The sequence below is a fragment of the Rhincodon typus genome, chromosome 1, assembly GCF_021869965.1.
Source record: "Rhincodon typus isolate 14 chromosome 1, sRhiTyp1.1, whole genome shotgun sequence".
NCBI classification, from domain to species: domain Eukaryota; kingdom Metazoa; phylum Chordata; class Chondrichthyes; order Orectolobiformes; family Rhincodontidae; genus Rhincodon; species Rhincodon typus.
The window spans coordinates 142,809,089-142,836,457 of NC_063332.1; the positions used below are offsets into that span (position 1 = coordinate 142,809,089).

Genomic DNA, 27,369 nt, shown 5'->3' on the forward strand with positions numbered 1-27,369 from the left:
AGAATTGCAAAACAGCTGAAAGAGCAAGAGATATATATGAAGTGAACAGGACAATACTATGTTTACAGAGGTCCTTGGTAAGGAGGACACAGATTTGTTTTCAGATCAAAGTATACTGTACAACCACTGAAAATAATAATGACTGAATTTCTCTGCACAGTTTTTCCTTGATTTCATTACTTATAATGTACTGAACAAATAACAATGCAAGATGTAGATTCTTTAAAAGCATAATTAATGAACAATGATACTTTTTCAGAATCTTGACACTAGAATAATTTTAAAACTGAGACAATTCACAGATACTTTTATGTAAAACCATAGTTTCCTGCTTGTCATTCACAATATTGAGTTACCAATGTTTTAAAGTTGATCCAAAATTCAAGAAGTGAATCTACTTTTGGGGTAACATTTAGCAAAATCTCCAAATGTCCTGGAAAAAAAAGACTAACCAGAAGCTAATTTTTAAGATTTCTAAACAACAGGACAAAGTTAATGTTCCGAGTATCTGTTGAGCAGTAATTCACTTCAATCACTGAAGTTTTACCAATTTTAATTAAAAGGGTACCACTTAGCGTTCAATTAGATATAAAACCATCATGGCAATGATCAAGCTGAAAAAGAACTGTGGACTTGCTGGAAATAACTATCTTGAACTAAATTACAGTAATCAAATATCTTCAAATTAATACAACTACAGGATGTGAGAGAACAGATGCGATATCAAAACATTCCTGATATTAGCTTCTGTTCCACAAGATTATGGTTTCATACTGAAAATAAAACCATCTGGTGATTTTTTTTAAGATTGCCAATGGTTATATTCTTACAGGAAGTTTCATTGCGAATTATTTGCAGGAAAGGATACGACATCCAACTTCAAAAACATTGTTTGTTCCAATAGTCATAACTTTAGGTTCCATATCTTCCTTCTGAGGCACAAGGTTTTCTGGATAGCTGGAAGAAACAATAATTAATCATTTTTATTAAAAACTAGAAAGCAAGGGCCTACTTGTTGAAAACAAAAGTGCAATTTTCATTTCAATCACTCACTTTTAATACACTGTCCTGAAGTGCTTCAAGGAGGCAAGGAGGAAAACTGAATGAAAAGACTGAGTGAAAAGACTGAATGAAGCTGACACATTAAGCAAGGACAGGAAGCAAAAGATAGTAGTGACAATGTTATATGACTGGAAGAGGTTACACAGAGATAAGTACTAGTTGTCTTCTTTGGAATAAACAGAATGACTATTTGGTAGAGGTAAGTAAATTGTTAGAGGTTAGTCAGTCAGAGTGGAAAGGCAATGACTATTTGTTTGAAAATGGGATTAGGATATATAGCTGTTTCTCAGTTGGTGCAGGCATGATGGGCTGGGCTCCTTACGTGAAATACATTGTCTATGTATGCTATTTGGAGCAGTTTTTAAATCAATGAAATATAGTGAATCTGTACATGTACATTTGCCACTAAACCAATTTTGGTGCTTTCTCTAGAGTCCCAGTGTTTTACTTTTCTAGCCAGTCTGCCATCTGGGTCCAGCTAAAAGCTTTATTAAAGCTGATGTGCTAGCCTATTTGACTTTGGAATTATAGTGCAGTTCCTTTCAGTCAGTGAGTCAAAATCCTGGAACTCTCTTATAACAGTCTGAATACACCTACAGCAGATGGACCGCAGCAGTTTGTAAAGGTGATACACCACAACCTTTTGAAGAATAATTAGGCATAAGCAACAAATGTTGGCCTTGTCAGTGATGTTCACATTGCACGAAAAGAAAACATTAAAAGAATTCTGGGATTAAACCAAAGTCCAATTTACATCACAACAAAAAAAAAATTTCATCCTTTTGTCATCTTTGGTTCTAACAGCCACTCTCAACATGGTAATTGGTTAGAATTTAATGTATACTGGTAGTGCTATTATACATGCAAGGTATTTAGCCAGTAACTTATGGTAAGAGCAGTTACATGCAAAACAAAGACTAGTTACTAACGACAGATGCTTTGCTTATTTGAAAGCTGCATAAAATAGTAGCTCACCATCAGACTCTGCATTCAGTTGTATTAAACTACATGAATACTTTGGTTGTAGATACAAACTAAATTCCTCATAAGACGTTTTGACTTGTCCAATTCAGCTTGTGCCCTTTGAGCATAAGGGTTAGTTAATGCCAAACAACTTCTCTGGCACTGAAAGTATGGAGTCTCATTCCTTTTTTGACAATTCAATTTTGAATAACTACTTGTGATTTTAAATTATGTTTTCTTTAATCCTTCTCTTTTAATCCATTCTTTCCTTCACATTCTTCAGCTCACCGAATGCACTGGGTTTGACATTCATTATTTTAATTTTCACTGTATCAGACACAGCGCTGTTTTTAGATTTATGCTTTTAACTGATTGCTTATAGATATACGTTATTGTTGCCCAATTCATACAATACCAGATGCTCTTGAGGGGGATTGTTTCCATTTACTGCAAAGTGCAGTTGAGACGTTTATGGAAACCAAAGGGCAAGGGTGAGCAAAGCTAATCCATGTCTCGGATTCTCCAGCATCTGCAGTTCCTACTATCTCTAATCCATGCCAGCCAGTTTTTATTCACCCAGTTACTGTAAATTCTGCCCTGGTGTTTCTCAGTACATGCAATGTGACTCACCGAGATCACCATAAAATAACTGGACTCTTTTTGTTCACCAGAATAGCCACTCTCTGCCACCCACCACTGTTAAGCAACCTAAAAGTCCTCTAAGAAATATTCCCTTCAAAATTTAGTTATAGTGCAAAACTTATTTTTTTTCACCGCAGGACCTGGTCCCTTAAAATTTCTTTGTGCAGCCATGCGCATGGTTTATTTATCACAAAGGTCTATAATAATGCCTTGAATCTGCTCCAAGGGCTTAGTGGGAATTTGGCCCACGACTACTTTTACATTTCCTTAACTGTAGTAAAACCGTCCCATGACCATTAAAATCTAACAACCTCCACATTAACTGAAAAGAACAGGCCACACTCATTTATTCTTTCTAATACCCTCTATTCCCCTCTTCTACAAGAGGATTCCTCATTTCTTTCCCCCATCCCCATTTCACCATTCCAGGTGCCAATTCCACTCATCTGCCTGTGTTCAATTTGTCTTCCACCCTCCAAAATTGCTTGACCCACATTCTACATTTGGTCTTTGCTTTCTGTACGGTACATTGTAATATATAATTAAGGCTAGTCACAGATTGCCAAAAAAATTTCAAAGCTGTGAACAGATATATCACACTTTGGTTTCACCATTATGAACTTAAAGAAGTTTCTTTTCCAGCTTTCCAGTGACATGTAGAGACAAAATAAAAGTCAAGTACCATAACTATAAAAAGTCAGAAGACCAACTTGCAGTCTTTTAACATAGTAAAATATCCCAAGGCTTTCACAACTTCTTAATTAGACACCAAGCAACAAAAGTAGTATACAAATGGATGCTCAAAACCTTGGCCAAACGAGTAGGGGTATTTTAAGGGTGAAGACAAAAGCAGAAAGATTTAAGAGGAGAATTTCTGACTTCAGGGTATATTCAGCTGAAGGCATGACCATTAAAATGGGAAGATTAAAACTGGGAGTGACAGAAGTGGCCAGAATTGGATGATTCAGAAGAGGTTACAGTGAAAAAGGTGGGATGATGCTATTAACAGATTTTAAAAACAGGAGTGAGAATTTTAAATTAGGAATTGCCGGATCAGGAGCCAGCATAGGTCAACAAAAACAGGGATGATGGGTGAATGGGACTTGGTACAAATAAGGACACGTATTTTTGCATGAGATCAAGTTTATACAGAATGGAAGATGAACAGTTGTCAAAGACTACTGGAATATCTGAAAGGAAACCGAGGCTAAAGTCAGTATTTCAGCAGATGAGCTGAGGTAGGAATGGAAGATTGTTGTTATAGAAGGGAACGTTAAGCAGATGAGACACATTTAAGAGACAGGTCAGTTCGATCCAGTCTTCTGAACAGACCTAGACTCCAAATTGACCTAAGCCTGAGGAAAACTGCATGAAATTCAATTTCAGCTTTCATTTCAAAAAATGGTGATAGAGCAGAGCTATAGTTGGAAACTCATCTCTGTGCTAAACAGACAAAATGTCTGGTTTAGTTTCAGACACTTGCCAGGAAAAGTAAATGGTGTTGGTAGAAAGGAAACAGAATTTGCTGTAAAGTTCAAAGATGATGGCTTCAGTCTTCCCAATATTTGGCTGGGCGAAACTTCTGCTCATCAGTACTGACAGACAGACAAGCATATTGCAAACATACAAATAGTATTTATTTATTTCATAAGCACCATAGGAACAAAATTATTCCAATTATTTTCTGTTACACTTCAAATACCTTTATTTGGAAATATCCATTAAGCATTTAATCACATGCCCACCTGTTTGTAATAAGAGCTTGTTCTTCAATCAGGTTGCCTTCACCTATAATGATTGGTCCTGCTTCTGCAATAATACGAGCCTTGGGGTGCACTACAGTCCTTGGTCCTAAGCAGTACAGAAATGTAATTAATACTGTGAATTACTCCATAACTACTTTAGGATATACCCCACAAAAACAGTTGAGTTCCAGACAGGAGGTGTGAATGACTTCCTTGTAAACAAAGATGACAGTAATTATTTCAGTTAATTTGCCCATTCTATGAATTTCAGTTGGTAAGAATATTATTTGGGAAAGAAAAAGATAGTAACATCTAATTTTTTTGCCATGAAGTTACCAGTGACAAATCCTGTCTTCCTCATCTCCTAATATTGAGTTCCGTCAATCTACCTCATGAAATATTATTGTAAGATTTGGATTCATTTTGTTGACTATCATTTTAGTTATATAACATGTAGACATTAAGCATCTGAATGTGATAGGTGGTGCAGGATTGCAGATACACAATTCTTTAATAGTAGTAATGCGCATGAGACCATAAAAATAACAATGAAATACTGAAGATTTTCTTTAAAGGCAAAATATTGAAAAAGAAGCATTATTATGCTTAGCATGCCTAAAGACTTAGTTAATCCACACCTGTGAACAATTCTTGCTTTCAGCATATTAAAAAGGATGCAGAGGCATAGGACAAGGTACAAAAATCCTAGAACAACAAAACTATAAGGTTACACTATCAGGAAATATTAAACTGACTCCACAAAAAAAAAAAAAAATTTTCTTCCAGGGTCAGAGAGGCTGTTCAGCACTAATAACCATGGCATTTAAATCCAGTTATTCCTGAATGAACAAAATTTTGTTGTAATGCATAATTAATCCAAGTTCACACTATTACAGTGTTATTATTGCCAAGCCAAATTCATTACAGTCTCTACTTTTGCTGTCTTTGTTAGAGGAGGGGGGCGCACCATGAACAAAAATTTCCAGGGTTTTATGTTTAGCAACATACATAAATTACTCATCACAACTTGCTGCCAGTTCTACCCAGCAATAGCTGAGGTCACTGATAACCTCCGTAACCAATACAGCAAAGTCCAGTCTTATACATTTATAAATTGTTCTAGTTTTGACATTATATTGCCTGCTAATGCAAGACTGTAACTTTCCTTGCCTCCCATATTAACATTTCTCAACTTTTTATACTTTCTATAATCTTCCTAGTTATTAACTGAGTTTTGCTCCTGATACTTGTTGTAAGATTTTCCTGTTTCATTGAAGTCAAAAGAAATAAAAATTGCAAAGACATAATAGCTTTGAAAGATCTATCTTTCTTTTCCCTTTAACAGATTATTCCCTGAATTCCCTCCATTGCTGCATTTGTTTTATTCTGCAGTGCAAGGTTCTTTCTTAAAATCACTCAAAATCAGATTTTCTAAATTTTGCATTCTGAGCTTTGATATTTTTTAGGTGTTCTCCATAATTACTTTAAATCGTGTTGCAGTCAATGTTAGCTCAGTGATGATCGACTGAATTCAATCTACTTGCCCCACTTTCTTTTCAGACTAATGAGGAAAGAAACATTAATCAATAAAACACTATCCTGGCATCCTAATGAACATTCCTAATGTACAAACGACTTGGATTCTTATATCATTTTTAACAGACAGAATTTGACACCAAGCAAGCAAACTGATTGAATACAGAATCAAAATATTGATCAAAGTGATTAGAGTTGAATAGAAGTTTATTTTTCATGTAAAAGTACACGTGACAAGTTTTATAAGTTGCCCTACCACGGGGCCTATATTAATGACAGAAGTCATACATAAAAAAAAAAACAGTAAAAGGGAAGACAAAGTTCATCACAGTTGCATTAACGACTCCTGGGTTTGGGGAAAGCCAACTAAGGAACACCCGGAAGATGCAGCCAGGATGAGACCACCACACCGGGCCACTGGAATACAGGGCAGGAAGCCTGCCTCGAAGACGACCATCGTGTCGGGCCACTGGAATATCCGGAAGCCGGTGCCAAAGACATCCACACGGGGACGAGATCTCCACGCTGAGAAAAGATCACCATGCTGTGCTACCAACTTCAAGTCCATTCTGTCCTGTCACCTTAATTTCATGGCTTCAGCATTATGTGAAATTTTATCAAAAGGCTTTGAAAGTCCATGTATATATCACATTATCCACCATTCTGATCTGAAACTATATTGTCCTTCCTTATTTTGAGTAAGGGTTACTCGACCCGAAACGTTCTGATTTCTCTCCACAGATGCAGTCAGACCTGATGAGCTTTTCCAGCAATTTCTGTTTTCATTGTTCCTTCATTGATGCTGGATAAAAACCTTGGAATTGCAAACTGCACTGTGGCAGTACTACATCACATGAACTACAGCAGTTCAAGATGGTGAATTCAACTTCTTCACGGCAGTCAATGCTGTCGTTGCCCTCAATACCCATGTCCCATGAGTGAACTTTTAAAAATGTCTATGTACATTAACTGCATTAACCCTCATTGTTGCAAAGTTATATAGAGTACTTGTGAATTAGAAGGCAAGTTAGAATTTGTTTGTAAAAATGATGGGGGAGTGCGGGGGTGGAAAAAAGACTGTAGTTCCTTTAAGAGGTGATGCGCTTTTCTAAGCTTGAAGATTTAGACAAAAATGTCTGTAAGCAGCTGCAGATGTACATACAGTTCAGAAATTGAAACATATGTATTAGCTGGCAGTGTGGTTGGAAATCTAGGCTTGTTTTGATATTAAGGCAACAAGCTTGAATATCAGCCAATTAACTTAAACCAGGTACTTAGAGACTGAAAACCAATTGAATTTAAATTTGATTGTGTTGACAACCTAGGACCAATCCTATTATAAGAAAATTGACAGGTCATCAAGGCTATAGAAGAAGAGAGCAAACTGCCATCAGAAGAGTAAAACTCTGGCTCTCGGAAATCTTTAAACTGTCTGATTAAGCATCATCTAAAAGTACCACGACACACTCAGCTGATATTCCTGACATTAGAATTCTATGGAAAGAGGCATTTTGAACACCAGAATCTGACGGAGAAAGGTGTTTCTGGCTGAGGATCAGCGGAGAGGGTGAGGAGCATTCCCGAAGGGAACACATCCTGACTTAAAAGAACTGCGGATGCTGTAAATCAAGAACAAAAACAAAGTTGCTGGAAAAGCTCAGCAGGTCTGGCAGCATCTGTGAAGGAGAAAACAGAGTTAACGTTTCAGGTCCTCAGGAAGGGTCACCGGACCCGAAACATTAACACATCCTGACTGTAGTTTTGAGACTCTAAGTTTTAGTTTACATAAATAGGACTTCTATTTATTTGAACAGCATATCATTAGAATTTGTTTTATTCAGGATTAGGTAGTAGTTAAGGGGGAATTGTTCAGTTTGTCAGTAGGTCTTTTAATTTGTTCACTGTTAGCGTTCAATAAATAAAATGCTACTTGTTGCTTCTAGAGCAAGTGAAAGGATTTCATTTCATTTAACCTCTCCTTTAGAACAGATTGGAGGTGAAAGGCTGGTCATACCATTTTTTCCAAATCCTTTAGCAGATTATGAGATGAGGCGAGCTTCTCTGGGTGTTTTGGTTTTAATCATCAGAGGGGTTTGACCTCTTCTCCATAACATCATCAATTCGCTCTTTAAAAATCTGAAGTCAAGTTCATTAAGCATGATTTGGCTTTGAATCCCTGCTGGATTTCTCTAATTTATCCACAATTGTCCAAGTGACTGTTAATTCTGTACTGTAGTATTATTTCTAAAACCTCTTATAACACCAACTTTAAACTGACTGGCCTGTTATGTTTATTGTACAACCTTTTCTTTGAACACTTGAAATTATCCTCTTTCCTGGCACTGTTTCTTTTTCTAAAGAGGATAGGAAAATTATGGACGGTTTCTCAGCGTCCTCATCGCTGGGATGGGAGAAGCCTTCCGCCAAAGCCGTTAAAAGAAGGCAAGGTGAATCTTGATAATAACAATAATGTAAACATTAAAAAAAAGCAGAGACACAGAGAGAGAGAGAGAAAACAGATGGAGGTGAGCTCCAGGCTCCTAGGTTAAGGAGCCCGCATGCTGTGCTGCTACTTTGCAGCCATCGTATAAGTGGGAATTTAATGCAGGATATTAAATGGAGGACAAAGGTGTCTGGGTGCAGGGAGGCTTAAGAAGGGATTTCAGAATTTCAGCTGTCTAGATCCAATGCTGAGTCAAAAGTAGAGGATGCACAGGAGGTCGAAAGTGGAAGAACAGAGTTTTCGGTGAGGGTTAGAGCTGCAGGAGGCCACCTGTAGGGAGAAGTTAGCCAGAGGGGATTTGAAGACAAGGGTGAACACATCAAAAATTGATGATACTGGCAAACCAGGAGCCAATGTAGATCAAAAGAGATAGTATGAACTGCAGATGCTGGAGTCAGAGATTACACAGTGTGGAGCTGTAGGAACACATCAGGCCAGGCAGCATCAGAGGAGCAGGTAAGTTGATGTTCCAGGTCAGGACCCTTCTTCAGAAATTGGGGAGGGAGTTTTGGGGGGGGGGGGGGGGGGCTCAGAAAAAAATAGTGAGAGGGGGGGGGGGCTGGGGAAGATAGGGGAGTGCAGATAGGGAGTGGTTGGGATTGGTTAGTGAGGTGGGAGGAGTGGATAGGTGGGAGAAAAGATGGACAGGTTGTGTCAGATCAAGGAGGTGGGGATGAGGGGGAGGGTTAGTCATGGGATGAGGCCGGGGGTGGGGAGATTTTGAAACTGGTAAAATCCACATTTAGGCTATTGGGCTGTAGGCTCCCAAGGCGGAATATGAGGTGCTGCTCTTTCAGTTTGCAGGTGGTGTCACTGTGACACTGGAGGCGGCCCAGGATGGACATGTCACCCAGAGAGTGGGAGGGAGAGTTGAAATAGTTTGTGATTGGAAGGTGTTGTCATTTGTCACAAACAGAGCGCAGGCACTCTACAAAGCAGTCTCCGAGCCTCCGCTTGGTCTCGCCGACATAGAGGAGGCCACATCGGTAGCAATGGATGCAATAGACCACATTGACGGATGTGCAGGTGAACCTCTGTCTAATGTGGAATGTGGCTAATTTGGTGCCCTGAATGGAGGTGAGGAGGGAGGTGTAGGGGCAGGTGTAGCACTTCCTGCGGTTGCAGGGAATGGTGCCGGGGCTAGTAAGGAATGTGGAGTGGACGAGGGAGTCGGAGAGAGCGTGGTCCCTACAAAAGGCAGATAGGGGTGTGGAGTGAAATACATCTTTGGTTGTGGGGTCGGATTGTAGGTGGCAGAGAATGATACGTTGGATATGGAGATTAGTGGGGTGATATGTGAGGACAAGGGCAATTCTGTCTTTATTTTTGTTGGGGAAAGGGGATGTGAGGGCAAAAGTGCAGGAAACACAAGAGATGTGGTTGAGAGCATTTGCGACCACCGAAGGGGAAAGTTGCAGTCCTTGAAATAAGAGGACATCTGGGATGTTTGGGAGCAGAACGCCCCATCTTGGGAGCAGACACGGCACAGGTGGAGGAATTGGGAGTAGTTGAAAATGGTAGCACAGTGGTTACAGTATGGCATTAACAATCCAGAAAGTTAGACTAAAATGAATTCACATTTGTTAAGAGTCCACAAGCATGACCCGGAGCCTCCAGTCATCTTAACTATCCACTTGACCCACGTTGATATTTCCGTCCTTGACTCAAAGCACTGCTCCAGTCAAACTCAACCTAAGCTTTATTGTTCAATTAGATACTTCATAGTCCCTCAAACTCAACTTTGATCTGTTGAAGTAATCTGTTGATTTTCATTGATAGCTACCGACTACTACTTGCTAAATGAATTTACCAGAACCAGGCACTGAATTATCCCTAAAATCACTAATCATGCATTGAAGATCACTTACCAATAGTTACATCTCCCTTGATTTCACTTTCAACACAGACAACAGCTCCAGCAGCAATTTTTACACTGCTCGAAAAAAAGAGATTTCATTAATGAAGAATGCATTGTTAATTACACAAAGGTAAATACAAAGTCAACGTCACCCAAGTAATTTGAAAATTATGCTAATTATGGAAATGCTCCAAAGTGTAACTATTATAGATTCACAAGTTAAGTGTTAAATTTAAAAAAAAATTTTCTAGAAGAAAATGCTGCTTTATTATTTTCAGTACAAGTCTGTAAAATGGTTATACAAGCAGACATTGTAGTTCCTCCAATACCCATTGATTGGTGCTTGTGCAATGAGAATAAACACTGTTCAACCTTTTGTATTATAACATGTGCTGAAATGAAAGTAGCAAATTTATTACAGATGGTACCATATAGGAAAAACAGTTTGAAATGTTAACCGCACGGACAGTAGAGGTGAATAACTGCATTTCAGAACGGAGAAGCAAAGTTTGAAAACAGTTTGCACATGCTCAAAGCACGCTGCAAGTGAACAGCTACCATTACCAATTAGCCGCACTTCCTTCCATTTTCTCCGTAGCCATACAAAATTCTCCTTTTCAAATAATTCTCTTTGAAAATTACTACTGAATCTGACTCACTCTTCCAGACATTTATAGAACATATCTTGCTACATAAAATACATTTTTTCAGGCGTTTTGGCAGACTGTCTTAAAATCAGTATCCTGTGGTTACCAACCATCTGGCAATGTAGACAGTTTCTTCCTATGATTGAGATTAAATGGTGCTTTAAACAAAGGCCTCTATTAATCTCCCCTTAACACCCTCTGCTAAAACAAAAAGTATCAACTTATATTTATCCAGTGCCTTTTAATTCATGAAATGTCCTGAAGCATTTCACAGATCAATATAAACCAAAGGTAGACACTGAGGAGATACTAGAAGACAACCAAAAGCTTGGTTTAAGAGGAAATTGTAGAGTTTCGTGCCTTGAGAATTGGAGGCACGGCCACTACTAATGGAGTAATTAAATTGGGGAGGGATGGGATTGTCAAGAGAATAAAATTGGTAGATGCAGTTATCCCAGAACACTGGAGTTACAGGAGATTATGAAGAAAGGGAAGTAGAAGGCTATGGAAGCATATAAAAGCAAGTATGAAAATATCTGAACTAAAATTTGAAGAAGTGTGACATAGCCAATACTGAACTGCCACCTGTTTGGACTCAGAGGCATGAGGAAACATCTTTTTATACAAGTTATGAGCTGGAATGCATCATCCAAAAGGGCAGTGGAAGCAGAATTAATGGCAACATTTAAAAGAGAATTGAATATACAGTTGAAAGGGAAACATTTAAGTAGCCACAGGGCATAGCAAAGTAGTATGATCAACTGGATTGCTCTACAAAGGGCTGGAACAGATACAATGAATCAAATATCCTCTTTCTAGACTGGATCATTCTAATGATTACATTTTAAAGAGGGACAAAAGAAGGATCTTAATAATAAAGGAAAGTTGAAGCATCTGCAGATTTACTTACCTTTGCAAAGACCATCAATTCACCAAAATCAAGGAATATGAAGGGAGTTGTTAAATTGTTCACAATAGTTTAAAGTGTTTCCTGTAGGTCTGGATAGTTGGAGCTCTGGTGGCAGACTGGTAATGTCCCTACTTCTCAGTCAAGAGGCCTGGGTTCAAGTCCCATTTGCTCCAGAGGCTTGCAAGAACATTTCTAAACAGGCTGGTTAAAAATATCTAGATCCCAGCAAGGACAGAGGAACAAATTTGTAGGAAAATTTCAGAGAAACCTAAAGTTACACAGCATTAACTAAGTGACTTCAATCTTCCATAATGTAGATACTGAAAAATACAGAGTAACGGACAAGTAAGGTGAAAACATTCTTAAAACTGCATACAGAACTTGTGGGAAAACAGGACTCCTGGGTAACAATATGAAACTGCAATGTTACGGGGAAATTAAAGAGTGGTTCAAAAACATAGAATAGTGATATGGAAATTTCATAATCCTAATGCAAATTAGAATAGTAATCATTTAAAGGTAAGAGGGAGGGGAAAGGTTTTTGATCTGTGTTCAGGGAATCTTTCTTGATCAACACATTTCTGGATCTGGTTAGCAATGAGGTAGATTGAATGGATCAAATTCATTAGGGAAACATTGAATAAAGAATGATCATAGTATCATAAGGTTTAGGTAAGTGATGGTAAAAGGTAAGGATAATTTAAAATAATAATTAATTGAAGGAGTGTAGATTGGAGACCAAAGGAGATGTGCATGGAAGATGATGGACTGACTGAGGCAATAAATTACTTTTTGCATCTATTTTTAATCACGGAAAATGCTGAAGGTAGCTGAGATAATGGATGGGCTAAAAACTGATAGAAAGGCAGACAGTACTTAAAGTTGAAAAATCACCACAACCTGACAGGAACGCAGCTGCGTATGCAGAGGGAAGTAAGGGTGAAAATTGGAGAGGAACTGACCTTAATTTTACTATCCTCTTTAGAAACAGCAATGGTGTCAGGAAAGTGGATAATTTCAAGTGAAACAATATTGTTCAAAGAAAAGGTTGTACAATAAACTTTACAGGCCAGTCAGTTTAAGGTTGGTGTTGTAAGCAGTGTTGGAAATAATACTGCAGTCAAAATTAACAGTCACTTGGACAACTGTGCATTAATTAGAAAAAGCCAGCAGGAATTCATCAAAGACAAATCATGCTTAATGAACTTGACTTCAGTTTTGTTGATTAACTAAGAGAGTGAGTTGATGAGGGTAATGCAGTTGAAGTCGTGGACGTCAAAATTTAAACAAAAAAATCACTCATAGGACATGGGCATTAAGGGCAATGAAAGCATTGATTGCCAATGGTTGATTGCTCTGAAGGAGGTGAATTCACCATCTTGAACTGCTGCAGTCTACGTGATGTAGATACTCCCACAGTGCCATCTGCAATTCTAGGATTTTGATCCAGCATTACTGAAGGAAGGACAATATAGTATTATAAGAGTTCACTGGGGTGTCACAAAGCAAAATTTCAAGACAATTCAACAATGAGAGCCAATGAAACATTGAAGAGAAATTAATCTGGTGGGTCATATTAATTTTTGAAGATTGGCAGACCCTTAGTCACCTGGATAAACTGAGATTACTCAACTTAAGACCAAAGGTTAAGGAGGAACTCTGGATAATAGAGGTGCAGTAAGTCTCAAATTTAAGTTCCCTCTTACCACTTCAACAGAGCAGATGTAATGGAGCCTGTGCATGCACCTAGCACTGGGCCATCCACTTCAGGATTTGTCCATGCTGGTGCTCAGGTAGCATGGCATGATTTGACCATTTTGATGTGTGTGTGAAGAGATGGCAAGTTTTTATTCCTAAATTGGTGCCTTTTTATTGCTAGCCAAAACCCTCCTGGTCTTCACTTTCTTGCTTGATATACCTGCTTGCTGCAGTTCACCCATTTACTACATTCTCCCCCTGACTATCTCACTCCAAAGCCCTCAGACACAGGGGGGAAGCAAAGCGATGAGTGGTAGGTTTGGTGAGCAGAAGGCAAGAACAGTCAACATATTTCTTTCATATTTTTACTTTGAAAGATGATTAATTTACAAATAAAAGAATTTGGTAATTACAGTATTTGAACTAACAAGACAAAATGCTTTATTTTTTCTGAGTAAGTTTGTACACAAGTCCCTTTGACATTGGTTGTGAGAGAAAAGTCTGAATTGCTTACCATTGTTTCACTTATGGTTGCACTTTTCAGGAATGCAACTAAATACTAAGCAACTTTGAATTATTCAAAATTATGAAGAGTTTTAGTAGGGTGAGAAGGAAGAAATTTTCACCTGACAAGAGAATTAGTAGACTTGGGTCATAGGCTTATAATAATTGGCAAAACAAAGAACAGAAATTAGGAGAAACTTTTTAACTGAGGCTTTTTAAAAAACATCTGGAAATGTACTAACTGAAAGGGTAGTGAAATTAGATTATTTAGGAACTTTAAGATCAACTGGCGTGAAGAATTAAACTAAAAAGTACTTTAAGGAAAAAGCTGGAGTGAGGCAAATTATATAGCTCTTTTAAAAGGAGTAGAAAAACTATAGCAAACCAAACAATTTCCAAATTTTCTGGATTTTGTGGTCAGCAAACTTGTCACTGACTTTGAAGAAATCTCCATGTTAAGAGACAATATTGTTATTTATTTGGCAGGAATGAAACTTTCTTTTAAATCTCCCCGACAACTTTAAAAGGTTTTGTATCCTAAAGCAAATTCAGGCATAAACTATTGCTTTGTGAAGCAAAGGATCATGATAAACAAACAAAGCAACATCTCCGGTTAATGCATAATTTCCAACTACTTTATCAACAATCAAAACATTTCCAAATTCTCAAAACGTTTACCCTTTTGGAAAGCAAATGGCCACAACACAGGTTGATGCTGTTTGTGGGATTTGCTGTGTATAAATTTTCTATTGTACATCAAAAGTAATTAAGTTGTCCGTGAAGTGTTACTATTCTGGATGAATAGTGCTATATCGATAAGTTCTTCCTTTCCAATGGGACATGTTTTGCACTTAAAATAGAGACTCACTAAACTGCTTTCAGCCGGTTCAGATTATTAAGGCACAGGCTTTTGTACTCCAATAGTTTCTCGTTGATAAAACCTTCTTCCCCGCCAAAGGTTGATCCTGACCCTCCAAGTCGGATCCATCATTCATTCCTATCTTTCCCAGTCCCCACCGTCTACTCTCAAACTATTTCCTTGAAGTATATTAAATAGCATTAAAACAGCGATATTTTTTCACCCTGCGCTTCTTTAGAAACGGATTCTCATTAAATCTGCATACTGCTCTCGACATTCATACCCGGGCACCTTTTGTTTTTACCTTTTCTGGGCTTGTTTTCCAGACAAAATCTCCATCTTGCCACTCATAGCGTCAGTGCGCCTGCGCACCAACCGGCAAAGGTGTCCGCCTGGTGTGGTTAGTGCGCACACGCTGGTACCGCGGAGCCTGCCGGGAGGAGTTAATACTCACGCGCAGTACTTAGCGCTTTTCTGACGGCCGTTGTACGCATGCTTAGTGTTGAGTTTCTACAGTGTGGAGCTGGAGGAGCACAGTCCAGTATTGAGATTCAGTTATTGTCTGAATGGGTGTGTCAAAGCGCAAAGGTGGAGAAATGGCCTATGATTTTAATACAATTGTGGATTGGAAAGGAATTCGACCCATTTTTAGTATACAAATCAGAAAAGATTCTGCAGATTTTCTTTGCAAGGCCTTGTAAAAGTATACAGTAAGTTTATCAGGATGTTACCAGGAATGAGAGACTTCATTTTGAAGCTGAGATTGTTCTTTAGAGCTCAAAAAGTTAAGACCTCTGCAAAATCATTTTCTTAATTTTCCCTCAAGTTTTTTTTTTACCAACCCAGAGGGAACAAACAGTTTTTAAAAACACAGTTGTACTTAGAAATGAATGTACTGGTGATACTGTAGCACTGTTCCGATGTATACAAAACAAGTCAAACCAGTATGCATCGTTTGCAAGTTTTGGTGGTTTTTTGTGCTGGGAACATAGAACATTGTACAGCACAGTACAGGCCCTTTGGCCCACAATGTTGTGCCGACCTATTATCCTACTCTAAGACGAAACTACCTTGTATACCCTACATTTTACTATCATCCAGGTGCCTATCCAAGAGCCGCTTGAATGTCCGTAATGTATCTGACTCCATTACCACCGACAGGAATGCATTCCACGCAGCCACCACTCTCTGTGTAAAGAACCTACCTCTGACATCTCCCCTGTACCTTCCTCCAATCACCTTAAAATTATGCCCCCTTGTAATAGTCATTTCCGACCTGGGAAAAAAGTATCTGGCTATCCACTCTATCTATGCCTCTCATCATCTTGTACACCTCTATCAAGTCACCTCCCATCCTTCATTGCTCCAATGAGAAAAGCCTTAGCTCCCTCAAAGTATTTGAAATCTGAAGTTTGGTTATTGAACTGTTTCTGAAAGGAAGCAGTTTTCTCCACTTTCTATATTGGACATTCTTTTGAATGTATGCAGGATTACAGGGAGAAAAATGAGGTATTGAATTCAAATTTGGCACTACTTTCAGAAAGCCAGCGTAATCACAACAGGCCAGGTGGTTTTGGTCTGTACTATAAGATTCTATGTTTCTTTAAAATGATTCCATTATTCTGTTCTTCTCAGTTCCAAGCATTGACTTTCCCAGGGATGAGAAAATGCCTTCCCTTCCCCTAGGAGGAGAAAGTTCTCCCCTAATAACAAGAATGGGAGCAGGTTTAGAGGAGCTGCCCTCATCCTACCAGGAGGCTGTGTTCTGTTTGGTATGCCCTGTAGGACTGGGATGGGAAGTGCAAGAGGAGGCAGCAGTGGACCCAAATCTCGGTGGGGTTTGGCAGGCTTGTAGGTGGTGGAGAGTAGGCCTGGGAGTGGAAGAAAAAGAGCCCAAGCCTGATGCACAAGTCCTGTATTTTCTGGAAGACTTGGAAGAACGTGAATGAAGATGCGTCAAAACCTGAAATCTTCTTACTTAGGTGGATTTTGCACTGCACATTAGTTATTAAGTCGTCAAGTCAAAAGAGGGTGAGATGTTCAGATTTGTACACAGTGAAGAAACATAAGAAGGTTGAAGATTTCTGATCTCTGGCAAAGAACTACATTTTTAACATTATGTGACATAACCGATTTTTCATCCTACGATCAGAAGTATTTATCAGATAGGTCACTTTATAAACTCTCCTTAGTACTTTGTATGGACAACTGAATTTTGCTTCCAGAAGCTTACCTTGCCAAAACAATGCTCATACTTTGCCTCCTTTTTGAAATGTTCTAGTTGCAGAATGTTCATTTGCACATTCTTTCATTTTTGCATGTGGAATCTTCAACTGCAAAGCAGGTCATGGGATCAGATAATAGTACTGAAAGAGTCTTAGCCCTTGAGCTTGTCTAACAGGCTTTGTGATTCTTGCTCCCAGTGTGGACAAGAGCAGGGGCTGTAGGGAGGATGAGCAAACCAACCATAGCAACATGGTACAGGGAGTCATTCAAGAGGGGGTAGAAAAGATTAATGTGGTTGTAAATGGGGATAGTATAGTCAGGAGAGTAATTACTGATCTCTGTGGCCAGAATCAGGGCTGTGTTGCCTACTTCATGCTTCGGTTCAGTGTATCTCATCTGGGCTGCAGAGGAACTTGGAGTGGGAGGGAAAAGTCCAGTTGTGGTGGTTCATGTAGGCATGTATGATATAGGTAAAAAGAGGAAAGAAATTCTGCTGAGGGAATATGAGCAGCTGGGGCTAAATTTAAAAAGCAGAAGCAAAAAGGTAATAATCTCCAGATAGCTACCTAATCCACGAGCTAATTGGCACATAGTCCGCAAGATTAAAGAGGTAAACACATGGCTCAAACATTGATATGGGAGAGATGTATTCAAACTTGTGGGATGTTGACACCAGTACTAGGGAAGGAGGGAGCTGTTCTGATGGGACTGGCTCCTCCTGAATTGTGCTGGGACTAGAGTCGTGGCAAATCGCATAACTAGGGCTATAGAAAGGGCTTTAAACTAAATAGTGGTGGAGTTGGGGTTAGCACTCAGTTGCATGGAAAATTATGAAAGTCAAAGTTAAAAGAGAAGGTAGGATTGCTGGTTAGTGATGGGGTAGGTTGTTACCATAAAATTTAAAGTTTTAGCAAAGATTTGTAGCTCGGGTTGTGGGTGAGGTTGTTGACTTGCTCGCCAAGCTGGTTTGTTTCTGTTCAACAAACAGAACAAAAACAAATCAGCTCAGTGAGCTAGTCAACAATGCTACCAGAAAATAAAAGGAAGGGACGGAATGTGTGAATGTCATATTGTACCATGGGACCATAAAGGTGTACGTAAACTTGGTATTAGAACAAATATTAAAGACTTTATACCTTAATGCACAAAACATTTGGAATAAGGTAGATGAACTAATTCTACAAATCAAGGCCACAAGGACTTTAAATTAGGTAAAGGAGCAGAGGACTTAGGAGAGGTTATCATGGTTTCCAGAACAATTAATATGACATGTGTATGGAAAGGGTCAGGAATGTAACTTCAGGCACAGCAGATAAGAGGATAACTGAAAAGGGGTGGGGTTCAACATAGGACTGAGAGTATTGTGCTTAAATTTGTGCACTCTGCAAAAGGTAAATGAGCTTGTAGCACAGATTGGAATGATGTTGTGGGTATCACAGTGACATGGCTACAAGGAGATCAGGGCTGGGAACTAAATATCCAAGGATACACATCCAGTTGAAAGGGAAGACATATGGGCAAAGGACACAGTGTTGTCATGTTAGTAAGAAACTAAATTAAATCGATAGCAGGAAATGATATTGTGTCGGAAAGTGTAGAATCTGTGTTGGTATAGTTGAGAAACTGAAAAGGAGAAAAAGCCCTGATGGGCCTTGTATGCAGGCCTCTTGGCAGTAGTCAGGATGTGGAACAGAAAATAAATCAGGAATAGAAAAGGCATGTTAGAAAGGCACTTTTACAATAATCTTGGAGGACTTCAGTATGCAGGTGCACTGGGAAAATTGGGTTGGTAGAAGATCCCAAGAAAAGGGATTTGTGGAACGTCTACGCAGTGGTTTTTGGAGTAGCTTGTGGTAGAGCCCACTAGTGAACAAGCAGGTCTGGGTTTGTTGATGTGTAGTGAAGCAGACTTGATTAGGGAGCTTAAAGTGAAGGAACCCCTCAGGAGCAAAGACCATAATATGATAGAATTCACCCTGCAGTTTGAAAAGGAGAAGCTGGAACCAGATGTAACAGTATTACAATTGAGTAAAAGTAATTACAAAGACGTAAGAGAGGAGCTAGCCAGAGCTGATTGGATGGAGAGCCTGGGGGGAAGATTTTGGAGCCGCAATGGCAGGAGTTTCTAGGGCTGTTTTGACAGGCACGACAGAAATTCAGCCCAATGAAGAAGGAACGTACTAAGGGGAAGATGAGGCAACCATGACTGATAAGGGAAGTCAGGGATGGTATAAAAGCAAAAGAAAAAGAATACACTGTGGTAAAGATCTGTGGGAAGGCTTTAAAAACTAGCATGGATAACTAAAAAAGTAATAAGGGGAGAGAAGATGAAATATGACGGTAAGGTAGCTAATAATATAAAGAGAAGATTGCAAGAGCATATTTAGATATAAGAATATATGATATTAGATTCCGCAGGGACCGTTCCCTCCGGGACACCCTGGTCCACACTTCCTTCACCCCCAACACCTCCCCACAGCCCTACGGCACCTTCCCCTGTAACCGGCGAAGGTGCAACACCTGCCCATTTACCTCCTCCCTCCCCAGTATCCAAGGGCCCAAACATATCTTCCAGGTGAAGCAACACTTCACCTGCACTTCCCAGAATCTAGTCTACGGCATTCACTGCTCACAATGTGGTCTCCTCTACATTGGGGAAACGAAGCGTAGACTTGGCGACCGCTTCGCAGAACATCTACGTTCTTCTCGCAAAAAAGACACTGAACTACCTGTTGCCTGCCACTTCAATGCACCACCCTGCTCCCTGGCCAACATCTCTGTCTCTGGCTTGCTGCAGTGTTCCAGTGAAGCCCAACGCAAGCTGGAGGAACAACACCTCATTTTCCGCTTGGGGACCCTGCAGCCCTCCGGACTCAATGTTGAGTTCAATAATTTTAGGGCCTAAACTCTCCCATGTTCCAACCTCCTACCCCACACACCAGACCTTGTTACCACATAGCCTTTCATTAGACACCCCCTATTGTTAGTCATTAACAGTCCCCATGAACAACAATTCACCCTCCCAGCCTGATTGTTAGCAACTCCTTTGTCTGTCCAACTGTCTTTCTCTCTCTTTGGGCTGTATCCTGTCATTTACTCCCTACCCCACCCACCTCCCTATTTTCTGCATATAAACTGACGTTTTCCCAGCCACCATCAGTTCTGAGGAAGGGTCACCGGACCCAAAACATTAACTCTGTTTTCTCCTTCACAGATGCTGCCAGACCTGCTGAGCTTTTCCAGCAACTTTGTTTTTGTTCCTGATCTATAGCATCCGCAGTTCTTTTGGTTTTTATTTAGATATGAGAGGTAGGAGAGAGGCAAGCATGGACATTGGACCACTGGAAAATGAGGCTGAAGAAGTAGCAATAGGGAAAACAGAAATGGCGGTAGAACTAAATAGGTACTGGACATCAGTCTTCACAATGGCAGACACCAACAACTTACCAGAATTTCAAGGGTCAGGGGTCAGAGGTGAGTGTAGTTGGCCATCGTTAAGGAGAAGGTTCTGGAGAAGTTGAAAGGTCTGAAGGTGGATAAATCTTATGGACTGGATAAACTACACCCTACAGTTCTGAGGGATATAGTTGAGGAGATTGGGGAAGGAATGGTGGTGATCTGCCATGAATCACTGAAGTCAGGGAGGGTATTAAAGGAATGCAAAATGGCCAGTATAACCCTCCCACCCCCATTTAGGAAGGTGGGGAGGCAGAAGATAGGAAATGCTCGGCCAGATATTCTGATCTCAGTTGTTGGTAAGATTTCAGAATCCTTTTTTAATTGTGGAGTACGTGCAAGTGAATGATAAAATAGAGTGGAGTAAGTATGGATTCATCATGCCTGTCAATCCTGTCATGCCTGTCAAATCTATTAGAATTCTTTGAGCAGGTAATGATAAAGTTAGACAAAGGAGAGCCAGAATTTGGATTTCCAGAAGGCCTTTGACAAGGTACTGCACAGGAAGCTGCTAAATAAGAGCCCACTGCCTTAGGGCCACAGTACTGGCATGTATAGAGGATTGGCTGACTGGCAGAAAGCATAGAGTGGAGACAAAGAGAACTTTTTCAGGATGGCAGCTGGTGACTAGTGAAGTTCTGCAGGGGTCAGTTTTGGGACCACAACTATTTGTGGTATGCATTAATGATCTGGACGTTGGGCATTGTTGCCAAGTTTGCAGATGACACAAAGATAGGTGGAGGGACAGATAGTGTTAAGAACTTGAGGAGGCTCTAGAAGAACTCCAACAGGCTAGCAGCATGGCCATACAAGTGACAGATCGTAAAATCATGGAATCCCTACAGTATGGAAGCAGGCCCTTCAGCCCATTGACCCTCATAAGAGCATCCCACCCATACCCACCCCCCTACCCAATCCCTGTAACCATGCATTTCTTATGGCCAATCCACTTAATCAGCACATCTTTGCACTGTGGGAGGAAACCAGAGCACCCAAAGGGAACCCACACAGACATGGGTAGAATCTGCAAGCTCCACAGACAGTCACCCAAGGGTGGAATTGAACCCAGGTTCCTGGTGCTGAGTCAGCAGCGCTAACAACTGAGTCACCTGACTGCCCAAATGGAATACCCTGTGGGGAAGTGTGAGGTTATGCACTTTAGTAGCAAAATACAAGTGTAGACTATTTTCTAATTGGGGAAAGGCTTCAGAATTCTGAAGCACAAAGGGACTTTCAAGGCCTAATTCGGGGGAATCTCTTAAGTTTAACATTCATCTTCAGTTGGCAATTAGGAAAGCAAATGCATGTTAGCATTAATTTTGAAAGAGCTAGAATTCAAGAGCACTGATGTGCAGCTGAGGGTGTATAAGGCTCTGGTCAGATTGCATTTGGAATCTTGTGAGCAGTTTTGGGCCCAGTATATAAGGATGGACGTGCTGGAATGGAGAGGGACCAGAGGGGGCTTAACAAGAATGATCCGGGGGAGGAAGGGCTTGTCATTCAAGGACCAGTTGCAGACTCTGAATCTATGCTTGATGGAGCTTGAAGAATGAGTGGGGGATCAATTGAAATTTACAAAATACTGAGAGGACTGAACAGATGTAAGGACGATTTTGCAGGGTCAACAGGTCTGAGTTTTCCGTGGCTGTTCCTGTTGCTTAAGTTGATGCCAGAAGGTCTGTTCTGTTTTGTTTCTGTTTTTTAACACTTTAACACTTTAGATATGAATGGCTTACTAGGACAAACCATCTTCAGTTGCTTCATCAATGATCTTCCCTCTGACTTTAGATCAGAAGTGGCTTTGGTCATGGATAATTGTATAATTTGCGACTCCTCTGATACTGAAGCAGTCCATGTCCAAATGCAGCAACCAGGACAATATCCCAGCTTGGGCTGAAAGGTGGCAAGTAACATTCACACAACACAACTACCAGATGGTGACAGTCTGCAATAAGCGACAATCTAACCATTGCTCCTTGACATCCAATCGCACTGCCTTCAGAATTCCCCCTTTATCAGCATACTGGGGTTACCATTGACCAGAAATTCAACTGGAGTGAAGAGCAGGTTAGAGGCTAGGAAACTGTAGCAACTAACTCATCCTTGACTTCCCAAAACCTGTTTAGTATCTACAAAGCTCAAGTGAGGAGTGTGATGGAATACTCCCCACTTGCCTCGATGGGTATAACTCCAACAAGACTCAAGAATCTTGACAGCATCCAGGAGAAGGCAGCCTACTTTATTGGCACCACATCCACTCAGTCCATGACTTATGTTCACTGTGTTCCATCTACAAGATGCTCTAGAAATTCGCCAAAGATCCTTAGGCAGCTCTTTTCAAAACCACGACTCCTAACATCCAGAAGGACAAGCGCAGCAGAGAAATGGGAACCAACTCACCTTCGAGTTCCCACCAAGCCACTCACCATCCTGCGCTGATATATTGTCGTTTCCTTCAATGTTGATGTGTCAAAACCTTGTAATTCGCTCCCTACTGGTAATGTGGGGCCTCTGCCTACATCAAATGGACTGCTGCAGTTCTCTAGGGCAGCTAGGGATGGCAATAAATACTGGCCCAGCGATGCCTACACCTCATAAGTGAACTTTAAAAAAAAAGAGAAACTTTCCAGCCCACCAGCAGCTCAAGATGACAACAAGCCATAATGGTCAATAAAAACTGAAAGAACTGCAGATATTGTAAATCAGAGACAAAAATAGAAATTGCTGGAAAAGTCCAGCAGGTCTGGCAGCATCTGTGGAGAGAAATCAGAGTTAACGTTTTGGGTCGAATGATCCTTCCTCAGAACTTCGCCATGTTGCCATGTTGCACATTTGAAATAATCTGGGTGTCCTGGTACATGAATCACAGAAAATTACCATTCAAGTACAGAATATGCTTAGGAAGGCAAATAGGATGTTGTTTATTGCAAAGGGAATGGAATATAAAAGATGATTTGCTATAGTTGTGTAGGGCACTGGCACATCTAAAGTACCCTGTACAGTTTTGGTTGCCTTATCTAAAAAGAGGAGATAATTACATCGAAGCAGCACAGACAAGGTTAACTTGATAGATTCCTGGAATGAGGGGCTTATCTTATAAGGAAAGATCAAATAAGTTTGACCTGTATCCATTTGAGTTTAGAAGAATGAGAGGTGATCTTCTTGAAGCATATGAGATCCTGAGTGGACTGAACAGCGTGAATCCTAAGAGAATGTCTCCTCTTGTGCTATGGAAAACAGGGGAAGATGACGATGAGTCAGAGTAAGTGCTTGTGACCCAAATGTTAGGTGCATACATTCCACTTGAGGGTGGAATGTATGAAGAGACTGTTAATTTGGCTTTCACCATATATGCTGTAACTTAATTGAATTTAATATCCTAAAAGCCTGTGGAAAATTTCAAGTTGACAGGAATCTAGAGATAACACTCTACTGATTAGAATCATTCCTAGTACAAAGGACTCCAACACCCAGAACTATCTCAGTCCTAGGACATTCCTGCAGAAGTTCCTCAGGCTGGTGTTTTTGGCATACCCATTTTCAGCTGCTTCATGAATAATATTCATAAGGTCAGAAAGGAGGATGTTTGTTGATGCTTGCACATGTTTTGTACCACTTACAACTCCTCAAATACAGAAGCAGTCCATTTTCATTTGCAGTGAGACACGGACAATATTTGCTTTGCCTGAAAAGTTGAAAGTAATATTCATGACACGCGAGTGCCAGATAACGACCATCTCCAGCAAGAGAGAATCTAATTATCTCTTAACATGCAATGCCATTACAATCACTCAATTTCCCATTAGCAACATCCTGTGGGTTACTATTGACCAGTAACTGAACTTGATCAGCCATGTAAATACTGTGGCTACAAGAGCAGATTAGAGGCTAGGAATTTAGGAATTCTGATGTCAAAGGACTGTTTACCATCTACAGTAAACAAGTCTGGAGTTTGGTGGAATACCCTTTAGTTGCCTGGAAACATCTATCTGCAACAACACTCAAAAAATGCTCAATGCCACCTGGGACAATGCATTCCCCTTGATTGGAAATCCATTCTGTAGCTTAAACATCAGTTCTCCACATCTTGTGCACAGCAGAAATAATGTGTACTGTCTACAAGATGCACTGCAGCAATATACCAGAGCACCTTAAACAGCTCCTTCCAAACTTTCATCTCTACCACCTAGGAGGACAAGGACAGGAAATGCATGAGAGTACCACCTGGAAGATTATTGCACATCGTCCTGACTTAGAATTAAAAGGCTGTTCCTTCACTATTGTCAGATGAAAATCCTGGAATTCTCTTTTTAAAGGAAGTGAGAGTGTACCAGTACCAGATGGGCTGTAGCGGTTCATAGAGGCAGCTTATCATCTCTGTTCCTAAGGCCCTGCCAGTGATGCCCATGTTGCATGAAAGAATAGCAAAATGTCTTGAGACACTGTGAACAGGGATGCGGGACAGTTTTTGTAAAATGGAGTTGCTCTGGTTTCAAGGTTCTTTTTCTGATTTAAACGTGGTCAGTTGAGTGACTTATTTTTAAACTGTGGAATTATATGTAACAGGTGTTACAAGGCACATTGCATGTGCTTTCTTAGGTATGGGGATGATGGTGGTCTTCTTGAAGCAAATGGGGACTTCAGCTTGTAGGAGGAGGAGTTGAAGATGTTGGTGAATACCTCCACCAGTTGGTCCGCACAGGATCTGAGTGCTCGGCTGGGGACACTGTCCAGACCCATCGCTTTCCTTGGATTGACTCCTAGGAAGACCGATCTGACATCTGAAATGGTGATGGAGGGAACAGTGTGTCTGGGGTTGTCGGGGCAAGTATGAATGCGCCACTGGCATCTGCTCAAACTGAGCATAGAAAACATTGAGCCCGTCAGGGAGGATGTGTCTTTGTCAGCTATCTTGCACTGCTTCATTTTGTATCCTGTAATGTCGCTTAGGCCTGGTTATAGGCAGCGGGAGTCTGTTTAGTAGGTTTGGGCCTCTAACTTGGTCTGGTACTGCCTCTTGGCCTCCCTGATGGCTTTGCGGAGGTCAGATCTGGATTTCCTGTATTGGTCTGGGTTACCCAACTTGCATGCTGCACGTCTGATCTTCAGTAGGGAGTGGACTTTCTTCTTCATCTAAGATTTACGATTGGGGAACACTTGTATTGACTGTATTGTATGCAGTCCTCCACATATTTGCTAATGAAGTCCATGACTGTGGTGGCATATTTGTCTAGATTTTCCGCTGAACACTTGAACACGGTCCAGTCCACCGATTCCAAACAGTCCCAGAGATGGGTCTTTTGCTGCCTCGGACCAGCACTGTTTCGCGAAGGATTCTCCCGTTTCAGCTTCTGCTTGTAAGCAAGAAGGAGGAACACAGCGCTGTGATCTGATTTTCTGAAGTATGGGTTTGATAGTCATCTTTGATGGTTGTGTAGCAATGGCCTAGAATGTTAGGTCCCCTGCTGGGGTAGGAGGTGTGTTGGTGGTACTTTGGTATCACTCGCTTGAAGTTGGCTTGGTTGAAGCTGCCGGCCACTATGAATAGGGCCTCGGGGAATGTTGTCTCTAAAGTATTTGTGGCAGTGTAAGTCTCATCTGGGGCATTCTTCACATTCACTTGTAGACTGCTGTCAGGATGGTGAAGGTGAACTCTTGTGTTAAGTAGTAGGGATAGCATTTTACTGTAAGATATTTTAGGTCTGGGGATCTATGGCTTGCCAGGGTAACTACATCCTAGCACCAGGTGGCATTGATCAGAAAGCATACCCCACCGCCCTTTGCCTTACCCGAGGATGCCTATGGTATATGGAGAACCCATCAGCTTGTAGGATGCAGTTGGGAATTGCAGGGGTGAGCCAAGTCTTCGTGCAGTAGAGCACACAATAGTCTCTCAGTTCCCTCTGGTCTAGATCTGAGTTCATCCATTTTGTTTTTGATAGCCTGAACATTTGCGAAGGGGTATGCTGGGGACAGGAGTCTTGAAACCGTGTTGTTTCCACCTCACCTTCAGGCCAGCACGCTTTCCCCGTTTCCTTGTCGGTTTCTTGCATCTCGATGGCCCTGGGAGTTGGTGATGTGAGTCTGCTGCTCCTACAGATGAGTGAGTCGGGTCCAGTTGGGCTGGACCTTCGCTAGGACAGGACACCATGAGGTCGGAGCTCAGGCCTGGGCTAGTCTGGTCTCCTCGGGGAGGTGTCGCGATGTCCGATTCTGGACAGTCCCGGGTGCTGGTGGAGAGAGTCTTCCTTTCCTGCAGGTAAGTGAGTTGGACCTGGACAAGCTGGGTCTCTATGGAGTCTGGGGACCGGGCCTAGGCTGGTCAGGCCTCCTAGACATCGCACTGCTGCTGGTCTTGGGTTGGTTGGGCTTTCACTGGGTCGAGTAACTGTCGGGGCCGATTCCGTACCGGGTCGTGGTCAGGTCGCTGCAGGGTCAGGGGTTGGCTCGGTGGCCTTGAGGGTCCTGCAGGGAGCTGGGAGGTCTGTCCTGGGTCTGCAATTCCAGTGTCACCAGCACTTGGGCCTGGAAGACCATTGGAACTTCAAACCTGTAATTAGATTTAAAAGAGCATTGTTAGTAAATTTTACGAATTTAAACTCTGGGGATTTACATATACATCTTAATCAATTAAAACTTTCTAACTGATTAAAGATTTAACAGCGTCTTAGTGTTGTTTAGTACATCCTCATAAGTGGTGTGACCCTTTCATTTTTTACTTATAAATTCTGTGTCTGATACTGCCCCACTAACACCTGAA

At 40.9% G+C, this 27,369-nt stretch overlaps 2 protein-coding genes across 2 annotated transcripts in view; one reads left to right on the top strand and one right to left on the bottom strand.

Moving 5' to 3' along the window:
* Positions 1–848: 848 nt before the first annotated feature.
* LOC109912600 (dynactin subunit 6-like) lies at positions 849–15,361 on the bottom strand. Its single transcript, XM_020512031.2, has 4 exons — positions 15,232–15,361; positions 10,320–10,384; positions 4,413–4,518; positions 849–957 (listed from the first exon to the last, which is right to left on the bottom strand). Exons 1-4 carry the CDS (start codon positions 15,276–15,278, stop codon positions 849–851), a joined length of 327 nt encoding a protein of 108 aa, XP_020367620.1. The 5' UTR covers positions 15,279–15,361.
* Positions 15,362–20,479: 5,118 nt separating this feature from the next.
* Positions 20,480–27,369, top strand: part of LOC125485496 (deleted in malignant brain tumors 1 protein-like) — a 63,326-nt gene continuing 56,436 nt past the window's right edge. The window contains exon 1 of the mRNA XM_048608559.1: positions 20,480–20,627. Within this exon, the coding sequence (XP_048464516.1) occupies positions 20,480–20,627 (148 nt within the window). The remainder of the gene's footprint in view (positions 20,628–27,369) is intronic.

Bases quoted from the DNA above. Each gene is read 5' to 3' on its own strand.
- LOC109912600 (XM_020512031.2), bottom strand. From the start codon at position 15,278: ATGAGTGGCAAGATGGAGATTTTGTCTGGAAAACAAGCCCAGAAAAG. The intron at 4,519-10,319 runs GTAAGTGATCTT...TGTACTGCTTAG, and splicing joins CAAGGGAGATGTAACTATTG to GACCAAGGACTGTAGTGCAC. The intron at 958-4,412 runs GTGGGCATGTGA...TGTTTCTTCCAG, and splicing joins CAAGCTCTTATTACAAACAG to CTATCCAGAAAACCTTGTGC.